The 12,156-nt window shown below is 42.8% G+C and overlaps 1 protein-coding gene across 8 annotated transcripts in view; it reads left to right on the forward strand.

The window, feature by feature from the left end:
- MSH3 (mutS homolog 3) overlaps positions 1–12,156 on the forward strand; it is a 92,719-nt gene that overhangs the window by 23,830 nt on the left and 56,733 nt on the right. For 7 of the 8 annotated variants that reach the window (XM_064642934.1, XM_064642935.1, XM_064642936.1 and 4 more), the window contains exons 9-10: positions 6,312–6,424; positions 9,392–9,506. The exons of the other annotated variant lie outside the window; for it this stretch is intronic. In XM_064642934.1, coding sequence (XP_064499004.1) covers positions 6,312–6,424; positions 9,392–9,506 — 228 coding nt within the window. The remainder of the gene's footprint in view (positions 1–6,311; positions 6,425–9,391; positions 9,507–12,156) is intronic. 8 annotated transcript variants of the gene reach the window in all.

Below are 12,156 nucleotides of genomic sequence, written 5' to 3' on the forward strand. Positions count from 1 at the left end.
GTGTGTGAAACGCTGATAGAGCTGTGGGGTAGTGAAGAGATGGTAAAAATGCTGCTATTTAGGACAAGGTGATAGTCCACACTTTTATATTAGAGTTTCAAAACTAATAGTATTTCAAGGCTATTCTGTCATCTTTTCTTTTACTCTACCTGTCCAGATTTTTTTAGTTTCTTTTAGCAGTAATCACTCTCTTCCTATTATTTAAGTTATTGGTAAAATTTTTTAAGCACTTGAAGGCTTGTTTTTTTCCTAAGTGATGCAAGGTAATGTTATAATATTTTTAGTTATATAATATGTAATACAGAGATCAGTTTTTCTGTCTGCCATCCTGTTATCTGGTCATGTAGACTTTTTTACAGGGCCTTTTTGGTAAGAAGAGTTGTATTTCAGGGGGAGTTTTGAGAGTCAATTATCAGTATGTTCAAGAAGAATTCAGAATAGTATTAAGTGACTGCTGTATATGTCTTATGGTAGAGCATAAAATTTTCTAAAGTACTTGTTTTTTATGAGGAGACTCAATGCTGTTTTGCAGTAGGTCATCCTTTTTGTAGAAATAAATATTTCAGGATGGTCCATAAGTGGCTTCTGCAGAAAATATATCAAAATCAGATTAAAATGATGATATAATTCCTGGATTACACTTCTGCTTTCTTTTCCAAATAATTGTATAGATGGCACTCTTAATTTTTGACCCTGACATTGCTTCTCTGAGTTAAATCACTTTTCCCTTAGCATCAGTCCTGTTGTACTTTCTAGAGAACAGCAGTTCCCTACGTGTGTGTCCTGTCCAAGGAAGGTCTGGCTCAGCTCCTCGCCCTGGTTCCATGAGGAGCAACAGCAGCTGCATTTTGTGTCTCTGGCTGTGTGAGCAGAGAGCTGTGCCATTGTCCTGTGCTGTGCTCTGGGAGTTCATGGTGCAGCTTCGGCAGCTGTGGCTGCTCCATCCCATAGCCAAAATTCGAAGTTTGTAGTTTCAGAATTTACTTTGGCCTGGCCCTGGAGTTGCTCTTAAACCTGCTTCCCATTTCAGTCAGCCTTTGTTACACCAGTGACAGGCACTTGTGCAGTTTAGTGGAATCATCCCTCTGGTGCTGGTCCTGCTTTGAGTGGGGCTGCACAGCCTGACCCCTGGAGCTCTGCCAGTGGTTCCTGTGGGATTGTGGTTCTGCTCTGCTCCCTGATCCTTGCTGACAGTCCAAGTCCAGTTGTTAAGCAAGGAAAATAGGAAAACTTGGAGGGGGAGGGGGCAGAAGGGTCAGGCAGTGAGAGTCTCTGAGAGATGAATCTTACTGCTGAGCAGCTGCAAATAGCCAGAAATAAAGCTTCTGGTGGTGTGGAGCATTGGGAGAGGACTGTGATACAAGCCTGAGACAGGAGCTCGTGCTCGGACAACTTTCCAGTGGCAACCTTTTCGCACATTTCCCCTTAGTGACTTCTCTGGTCCTGTCACCATCACTGTCTTCTCACTTCATTGTTGCTGAGCCATTTAACCAGCAGGTCCTGTATGACCAACCTGATCTCCTTCTATGAGCAGGTGACCCACCTGTTGGATGAGGGGAAGGCTGTGGATGTGTCTACATGGACTTCAGCAAAGCCTTTGACACCATCTCCCACAGCATACTCCTGGAAAAGCTGCAGCCCATGGCTTGGACAGGGGCACTCTGTGCTGGGTTAGGAAATGGCTGGAGGGCTGGGCCCAGGAAGTGGTGGTGAACGGTGCTGCATCCAGTTGGCAGCTGGTCACTAGTGGTGTCCCCCAGGGCCTAGTTCTGTTTAATATCTTTACTGATGATCTGGATGAGGGGATAGAGTGTACCAATAGCATATTTGCAGATGACATCAAGCTGGGGAGACGTGTTGATCTGCTGGAAGGCAGGAGGGTTCTGCAGAGGGACCTGGACAAGCTGGAGAGATGGTCTGATTCCAACGGGATGAGGTTCAACAAGGCCAAGTGCCGGGTCCTGCACTTTGGCCACAACAACCCCCTGCAGCGCTACAGGCTGGGCACAGAGTAGCTGGAGAGCAGCCAGGTAGAGAGGAACCTGGGAGTTTGGATTGCAGGAAGCTGAACATGAGCCAGCAGTGTGCCCAGGTGGCCAAGAAGGCCAATGGCATCCTGGCCTGGATCAGGAACAGTGTGGCCAGCAGGACCAGGGAAGTGATTCTTCCCCTGTACTCAGCACTGGTGAGGCCACACCTGGAGTGCTGTGTCCTGTTCTGGGCCCCTCAGTTCAGGAAGGATATTGAGGTGCTGGAGCGGGTCCAGAGAAGAGCAACAAGGCTGGTGAAGGGACTTGAGCACAAGTCCTGTGAGGCTGAGGGAGCTGGGGCTGTTCAGCCTGGAGAAGAGGAGGCTCGGGGGGGACCTCATCACTCTCTACAACTCCCTGAAAGGAGGTTGTAGCCAGGTGGGGGTTGGTCTCTTCTTCCAGGCAGCTCTCAGTAAGACGAGAGGGCATGATCTTAAGCTCTGCTAGGAGAGGTTTAGGTTGGATACTAGGAAAAAATTTTTTACAGAGAGGGTTATCAGACATTGGAATGCCCAGGGAGGTGGTGGATTCTCTGTCCCTAGTGGTATTTAAGATGAGACTGGATGTGACACTTAGTGCCATGGTCTAGCGACCACAGCGATATTGGATCAAGGGTTGGACTTGATTGTCTTGGTGGTCCCTTCCAACCCAACTGATTCTATGATTCTGTGATTCTATGAATAAATTGTATAGGAAAAGCTAAATGAATTATTTGTGCTTCTCAGATCTGTGCTTAGCATCAGAAATAAGAATGTCACACTAAATTTTAGGAGCAGAGAGCTTCCCAAATTCTGCATCATGTCCTTGTATCCTTATATGATACAGAGCTGTATAGTAATATTTTAATGCCTGCACCCCTGCATTCGAGTAGTCCTAAAGCAGAATGGGCACAGCAGGATAGTAGTTGAAAGGTAAATTTCTGGATTTATTTGCATTCCTCAGGAAGACTTCCTGAGCTTTAAGAAAACTTAGTTTGGATGTGTTTGTTTTTTCAGGAAGTCTTTCTGCACTTTATGCCGGTTTAGTTGTGAATTGTAGAGCCGTACTGAAGTAACTCCTGTTTTATTTAGAACACTCCAGTTAGCTCTTGTGCTTAATGCAAGCCCATTCTTAATAAAAGATTGTATTATTTTTTAAATATTTTGAGTCAGTTTCTATAAATTAGTTTTATTTATGTTGTTTTCTTTTAGCTTCTAGCATTTCTTATAAATGCTTTTCTTAAGAGATTCCTCTCCCCTCCCCCAAACTGAGTGATCTCTTTTAAATATCTTTCCTGCTGCACTTGGTAAGCAATGAGTGTTTAACTGGATACATCAAGCTGTCAGATAAATAGACGGATTAAACCCAGCAATGTTGGTCCTTTTTCACTTTCCTGTCAGGGTGACAGATAAATTAGTCCCTCCGGTAACAGAATCATCGAACAGCATAGGTTAGAATGTACATATTACATTATGTACACAAAAGTGTGTACATGTGTGTATTTTAGGATCTTTTTGCATCTGTTTATGGACACACTGATGTCACGTTCTTAACTGTGTCTGATAATAATCCTTAGAAGCAACTTCCATAATTCACCTTGTGAAGGGAGACATCAAATCCAATTTTAATGAGGAGCTCTGTGGGAACATTTGTACCATCAGCTGACAGCCTCTCTGTTCACTCAGTATCCAGATAAGGGTGGTTGCTGGAGAAATTGGGCAAAGGAAGTAGAAAAGCTTTGAGAAACTGAGTTTCATCCCTGACCAACCCTGTTGGTGGCATGGGATTGTGGGGATTGCTTGTTCTCAGACTGCTAGAAAGGATATCAGTAAAATATGAGTTGAACTGCAGTTCATTGTAGATGTTCTGACAAGAATGATGTTTACAAAAGTTGATGGCAAATTGACTTCTGATTTAAGTAGGCATTGGTAGCTGGAGAGATAAAATAAGCATGAACATCTCATCCTGGCTATAATCAGGAGAATGGCCTTTGGGTGATCATGTGGCAACACAAAGGACAGACATGAAAACTTTCTGCAGAAAATTTTATTTTCGTACATCTTGATAAAAATTCAGATTTTTCCGTATGTTGGATCTATAACTTCCTATTTTTTTACTTTATTTAGAATATCAGATGCAAACTTTCAGATAGACAGTGTTATTTGACGTTGCCATATATAGAATATAAATATTAAAATATGTGAAGATTTTTGCAGATCAATGAATTTGTTTAATTCTAACTTCAACTATTTCCCGTTGATACAGTTGACAAACAAAATACTACTATAAGAGGTCACTCAAGTTATATTGTTTATTGTTGTAACTATCATTTTCCAAAGTTTATGCTAAGGAGTTGGGTAAATTTGGTTATGAAATGGAAGAAAAACACAAAGGAATTAAAGAAAATCACGCCAATTAATTTTGAAACATTACTTTATAAACAGGTGTAGTATGAACCATCCTGTGAAATACTCCCCCAAATCCTCCTCTGACTTTGGTTTTAAAAATGAGCTCTGCAGACCTTATTAAGCCTTGCTTTTCTGAAGTTAGTGTTATTAAAACATAAAGAGGTAGAAATGAAAAATAAAATCCTGTTTTAGAAAGATTTCGCCAAGTCCCTACTCAGACATGGTCCACAGAAAAGCCCTGCTGTCTTTTAGGGTTGATCCAAAGGTTTGTGCTCACCTCTAGGTACCATACAGCACATTATAAATAGTTTAGTGCTGAAGTGGTGTTTTTTCAAGTGGCTGTAGTGAGGACACATGCTAATTTAGCAAAAGGGAGGAATGTGTTAGACCAGATTATTGGTGGAGGTAAAGAAACACAAGCAAGAAAACAGCAACAACAAAAGAAACAGCAACAACAGCAACAACAAAACAGCAACAAGTAAAGAAACACAAGCAAGAAAACAGCTGATTGTTACTGGAGGTTGAGGAACACGGGCCAGTTGTCTTTTCACTTGATTTAAAATGTTTGCTCCTTCTGAGGAGGGCTGGGGAGAGGGGAATCCCAGAGGGTATAGAGACTGAAAACTTAATTGGATCAGTCAGTTAAAACTAAGGCACTGGAAGGATCATCTGGGATGTGCTGAGAAAAGTCGGACCTCTAAGACTCACTTAGGTTGACACATGTGGTGGAAATTAACTCTCCTGTTTATCAGTTGAGCCTCAGAGATGTATTAATCCTTTCAGGTGGGAACATGCAGAATGTAATGCAGAAAACCTGTCTGCTTGTTTGTTCCTGCGAGGTTGGAAAGCCCTGCAAAAAGGGTATTGATTAACTTCCATCCTATAATACCTACACAATCCCTATCATTGGCATGATTCCAATCTGCTCAAAGGGCTTGGTTAATTGATGTCCTGGAGTGGTTTGAGAGTGGATACTCTGAGGCCAAGTAGGTTTTATATATGTCTTTTACTGGCAGCTTTCTACTGGCTGCTGCTTCAGTGTTCATTCTGTAGCTGTGTAATTGTGCTTACAGGTGGCAGGGACACTGTGTGCCCTCTTTTTTTGTTTCTTTTTAATCACTGTATCTGTTTAATGTTGTATTAACAGCTGTACAAATTGAATTGATAACACAGCATCCAATCTTAATTTCAAGGAGCAGTTAGGAAGAGTAGCCAGTGTAGAAAAGTTGCATCTCGTAAAGTTTGCTGGCACTGTTAAGCTAGGAGGAACTGTGGACATGTTGGCAGGACTGAGTTGCCAGTAATATCATCCTTAACAGCCTGGAGTGCTAAAGGACTGAGAGAACTCAAGTCCTTTAGCACAAGGAAAGGTCTTGAAATAGTTAGGAAATAAAGGACAGAATACTTTATTTAAGCTGCATATAGGAAAAATTCAAGTAAGTTCACGTGAGAAGCTTTACTACATGGAACAAAATTTTTAAATGTAAAGGATAATTAAATATGGGAATAGTTAGCACAGGAGAATTATTTAACTGTTTAATCAACATAAGTCTTTAAAAACAGGTAAGGCAAATGCTTGTTTTCATTAGTGAAATGGTGTTTGTATCTGCCTTGCAGGTATACTAGACAACCTCTTGCAGTCTCTTTTGGGCTTGCTTGCTGTTGCTGTTTGTTTTTTTTTTTATTTGCACTTTTAGAATTGTTAGAAGAATAATTTTAAAAAACATACCACCCTTAGAAATGTTCTCAAGCTGCTTAAATAGCTCACCTCTTCATTCTTTACCCATTCAATTCTTTACAAAGGAAAGACAAAGGAAAGTGCACCCTTGTAACCTTCAGTGTTCTTCATGAAGGGAGTATAACAAACTGAAAGTCACATGGTTTTTATTTGCAGGTTACAGGATGACAGAATTAGGATAGAAAGGATGCAAAACCTCAATTTTGAATACAGCCATGCTTTCCAGGTGATTACTGACTTCTATGCAAAAGAAGTGCCTGGTACCACAGGTATGTCATTCTACATGGCTTTGAAGTGCACATCCTGTTGGCCTTTATATCCACGCTGGCTCTCGGCCACCTTTGCTTAACGTTCTGCGCAGAGGGATCTTTTTTTGAGCTTGGAAGAAGTGAACCTTGAAAGTGAACTATCTAAATAGAAATGAATATGGGGCTAGCAATGCTTTTTTTCATAGCTTGAAGATGTGTGTTTAGACAGATTTAAATTCACAGATATATAGCAACTAGGGGGAATTACTCAACATCTGAAATGTTTCTTCAGGTTTACAGAATCCCAGGATTTTTGGGGTTAGAAAGGACCTCTGGAGATCACCCCATCCAACCCCCTGCCCAGGCAAGGTCTCCTGAAGCAGGTGACACAGGGATATGTCCAGTGGGTTTGGGATGTCTCCAGACAGGAAGACTCCACACCCTCCCTGGGCAGCTGTTCCAGGCTCTGCCACCTCCATGGAGAGAAGTTCTGCCTCATCTGAGGGGAACTTTTGTTTGAGTTCATGGCCCTTGCTCCTTGTCCTGTCACTGGGCACTGCTGAACAGAGTCTGAGACCATCCTCTGACACCCCTTGGGGATATTGGTGTGGATTGATGGGATCCCCTCTCGGTCTTCTCCAGGCCCAGCTCTGGCAGTCTCTGCTCATCAGAGAGATGCTCCAGACCCCTCATCATCTCTGTGACCTCTGCTGGACCCTCTCTAGTATCTCCTGGTCTTTCTTGTCCTAAGGAGCCCAGAACTGGGCACACTATTCCTATGTGGCCCCTGCAGGGCCAAGCGGAGGGGCAGGATCTCATCCCTGACCTGCTGGCCATGCTCTTCCTGATGCATCTCAGGATCTCATTGTCTCTCCTGGCCCCTGCCAGCTCATGGTCAGCTTGTCTCCCATCAGGACTCCCAGGTCTTTCTCCACAGAACTGCTCTGTAGCAGGTCATCCCCAACCTGTGCTGGTCTTGGGGTCATCCCTCCCCAGGTGCAAGACTTGCACTTGCCCTCGTTGGGTCTCTTTAGGTTTCCCTCCACCCAACTTTCTAGCCTGTTCAGGTCCCTCTGAATGACAGCACAGCCTTCAGGTGCATCAGCCCCTGCCCCAGTTCTGTGTCACTGGGAAATCACAAGATCATTGAGTTTGGAAAAGCCCTCCCAGCCCATGGAGTCTAGCCTGTGGCCAATCCCCACCTTGTCACCCAGCCCAGAGCACTGAGTGCCATGTCCAGTAGTTCCTTGGACACCTCCAGGGATGGCAACTCCACCACCTCCCTGGGCAGCCCCTTCCAATGCCTGACCACCCTTTCCAGCAAGAAATTCCTCCTTATGTCCAACCTGACCCTCCCCTGGCACAGCTTGAGGCTGTTTCCCCTTGTCCTGTCCTTTATTGCCTGGAAGCAGAGCCCGACCCCTCCCTGGCTCCACCGTCCTGTCAGGGAGTTGCAGAGAGTGGGAAGGTCCCCTCTGAGCCTCCTTTTCTCCAGGCTGAGCCCTTCCAGCTCTCTCAGCCGCTCGTGGTGCTCCAGGCCCTTTCCCAGCTCCATTCCCTTCCCTGGACACACTCCAGCCCCTCTCAATGTCCTTCTTGAACTGAGGGGCCCAGACCTGGACACAGGACTTGAGGGGCGTCAGCACAGGGACAGGCACTGCCCTAGGCCTGCTGGACACACTATTTGTGATACAAACCAGGTGCCACTGGCCTTCCTGTCCACCTGGGTGCACCTGGGCTCATGTTCAGTTGCTGTCCCCCCCCAGGGCCTTTTCCAGTTTTCCAGCCCTTCTTTCCCCAGTCTGGAGTGTTCCATGGGATTGTTGTGACACAAGGGCAGGACCTGGCACTTGGTCTTGTTGACTCTAGCACCGTTGCTTTTGGCCCATTCATTCAGCCTGTCCAGATCCCTCAGCAGAGCCTTCTTGTCCTCCAGCAGATAACTCACTGAGGGTCCATTCCATCCCTTCATCTGGGTCATTGATCAACAAGTTGGATCAGGCTGGACCCAGCATTGATCCCTGGCTGCCACTGACTACAGGCCTCCAACTGGATTCTGCTCTGCTGATCACAACCCTCTGAGCTCTGCCAGTTCTTCATCCCCCTCACTGTCTATTCATCCAACCCACATTTCCTGAGCTTTCCTACAAGGGGTTTATGGGAGACTGTGTCAAAAACCTGGCTGAAGTCGAGGCAGACCTCTCTTTGCTCTCCCCTCATTGACCCATCCTGCCGTGCCATCATAGATTAGTCAAAGAGGATTTCCGCTTGGTGGGTCCATGCTGAGTACTCCTGATGACCTGCTTCTACATGCTTGGTGATGACCTCCAGAATGCACTGTTCCACCACCTTTCCAGGGATGGAGGTGAGGCTGACCGGATGGGACTTTCCCAGGTCCTCCTCCTTGCCTTTTTTGAAGATGGGGGTAACATTCTTGTCACTGAGTTCTAAAGTTCTTGTGTGTGTGAACTCTCAAGAGCAGAAGAGCAGCTTTAAAAAACATCTCTGAAAAAAACTTAAATAAATGGATTTTTTTAAATACTCTTTTATGTTGTGATATCATGGAATGAGTTTTCCTGGTTTTGCACCTGGAAGAGAGACTGTAGTAGGGCACTGTGCAAAACGCTATCCAATATGAATGGCTTTTTCACAAAAGTGTCAGAATTCCATTCTTAGTTTGTATATTTAGATGTCTGTTATGCCAACAGTTTGTCATTTTTTATGAAGAAAAACCTGTGGAGTCAAATGTTTTCTGTTTCATAATGTGTTTACATGAATGCAATGTTCTACATTCTTTGGAACAGTAAGCGTTATTTTGGAGCCTTGCTTTATGTTGATTTATAGATCTCATAAAACACTGCACATGCATTGCAGATTTCTATTATAATAAATTGAAAAAGAGATTGTGCTTTTTCTACAACACATTAGTAGTAGACAGTGAGTTAACTAGAAAATAAAAATGTAACAAGAAAAATTATTTTTTTTTAGGTCCTCAAAAACTATCTGTAATACTAAGCTTGGATAAGCCTGTTATTTGCTCTCTGGCAGCAGTAATTGCATACCTCAAAGAATTTAATTTGGAAAGGATGCTTTACGATCCAAGGTAAGATGCCTTACATAAACTTCCAGTTCAAATCACCACTTTCTGTAAGTGTTAGCAGGCAGCTTCCCTGACTGTAATGAACACACCTACTAGAGTGATAAACATAGTCTTTGTAAAAATTATACCTTACTTTTGGTCTCCTAATCAGAACTTGAAAGAATCAAGTGATTTCTTTAAGTGGTGTTTCATGAAGATCTTCGTGAAATGTTTGGGTATAGTCATTACTGTCAGTAATGTGAATTAATGTGTAGTGCTGCCAAGTGTTACTGAAAACAAACAAGGTGCAAAAACTGGTAAATACTAGGGAGGAAATTTTAAAGTTTGTTTATATCAGCTATCACATCTCACCTCAGTAAACCAAATATAGGGCTTTTTTGGGCAGCTTTAAAAAAAATTAGTATTGTAACTTAGCTTTGCGGTTATTGTTTTGTTTTGCCAGCAGTGCGTAAATAGTTTTTTCTTTCTGTAGTTCTGGAAGCAGGTACAAATGCTAGTGTGTTGTTATGTTTAGGCAGTACTCATCAGGTCTGTTTCAGTTGGCAAATATAGTTATCAGTTATAAAGAAAACATGAATTCAGCATATCCTGGGTTTCTGGAAAATCCCTGGACCATTACCATTTGTGCAAAGTTACTACAAAACCACACAGACATGGGTATAACCTTGTTTTCCCTTAAGCAATCCCATCCCTTTGGTTTATTAGATATGCTCAAATGAACACTCAAAATTTGTGACAGGATTATGCAGGTGGAAGCAAATGAAAACAGAAGCGTATCACTGCTCAAGCTTCTCTTATCCTGTGTTGCATTGAGTATAAAACGCTGCTATCCTACCTGGCTCAAGTGTGAAAATACCATTGGGGCTTATTAAATACAACAACTTTAGCTGTCGTGGATCCTGTGCAAAGTATTCTCCTGGTTGTCCCAGTATTCCTCTGTTCCGTAAGTAGGCAGGATTTAGTGAAGTCAGTCTGGCTGCAGACTGGAAACTTAGAAATATGTCATTTGTAGATCATTCACATGTTGTATGAGTTTCAAGCCTGATTTTGAAAGGCTCCCTACATTGCTAGTTTAGTTAAAATGCAGCTGCATTTAAAAATGCAGATGCCAGCTTTAAACACTTTTTCACATGTCCACTAAAATGTTTGGAAATTATATGGGTGTTCTGGATTTTGGGGTGGATTTTCTTCCTTTCTTCCTTCTCCACTCCAAGTACTATTTAAATGTTAACAAAAAGTTTGATGGGCTTATAGAGCTAATGAGGAAAGAATTCCTGGGGCATCTTCCGTGCATCATCCGTCAAGGAGCTGATCTGTGGTACTCTTGCTCATCCTCTTTGGTTGACTTTTTTTTATCCTGTGTGGGTTTTTGGTTGTTTTTTTGTGGGTTTTTTTGTTTGTTTATTTGGGCTTTTGTTTGTTGGGGGGGGCTTTGTGTTTTTATTTATTTTTTAATATGCTTGCATGGGTGGAGAAATCTTTTCATAGAGTTTCCAAAGAAGAAAGTGGACTCCAAGGAAATGCCATTTCGTGGTCACTGCTGTCACAGTGCCCTTTGTGCAATCACACATGAGGTGAATGTTCTTTCAGCTGGAGGAAATGCAAAATCCACCTTTTATGTAGAAGTAATTCAGTAGTAGAGGAGAAGGCATCAGCAGCGTTAAAGATAGTGTGTCTCCAGACCTCCCGATTGGAGGCCAGAGTAGACCAGCACGCAGGATCACTCTTGAGGAGAAAAGACAACACAGAAAGAATCGTGTCTTGCAGAATTTACCACCTAAAGAGTCTTTCTGCTGTGCCTTTTGCAATCGGACATGCCTGTCTCGTATTGCCCTTTTTAGCCACCAACGCGCTTGTGACAAACGTGGGTAGAGACCTCCCCAAATCTTCGTTCACAAAGCCTAGCCATGATGGTGATGATGATGAGAGGAGAAACCTCATTGTCTGAAGGCTTGTGTAGGAGCACTCAGTCACATTTGTAACAGCTGCATCCTAAAATCAAGAACAATTATCGTCTGGGAAGGAAAAGCGCTAATTCTTGGCATTGACATTTGCCTGCTGAAGGTTGTTCTAATGGATTTTTTGTGAATGTATGAGCATCTGAGTGAAAAGGCAAAGAACTACTTAATATCCTGTTGATGCTCTGTGAAGAAATAAAATACATTCTTTGAGAAACGTTTGTGGTTGGGAGCTTGGATTCCGCTGTGTTTATTCCTAAAACCTTTATGCTTTGACTACCTGATACTGAGTTCTACTTGCTATTTTTAGTGTATCACAGGTATCGACATAGTGAGACAAATACTAAGGCAAATTCCAATACTTTTCCTAATGCCAGTGAAATACTATCTAAAAACTGAAAACTGAAAGACTTTTAAGCAAATCATGTCAGGCTCATGAATCTCCTGAATTAGGAAATAGAGAAGAAATACTTCCATTGCACTCTCAAGCAACTTAAAATTCCTAGAAGAATTCAGGTCAGTGAGCATGAAGTTGGAGTTGTGAGATAGTTTTTGGTTTTTTAAAGTAAGTGACACAGATCTGGATGAAGACCTATTTGATAGGAAGAATGACAGAAAAATTTATTACACCTCTGTACCTCCTTTGGATAAACACTCTTCTCACAGCTGAAAAGAATTTCTCTCTGCTTATTAGT

This window comes from Pseudopipra pipra, chromosome Z (genome assembly GCF_036250125.1).
Source record: "Pseudopipra pipra isolate bDixPip1 chromosome Z, bDixPip1.hap1, whole genome shotgun sequence".
Classification (NCBI taxonomy): domain Eukaryota; kingdom Metazoa; phylum Chordata; class Aves; order Passeriformes; family Pipridae; genus Pseudopipra; species Pseudopipra pipra.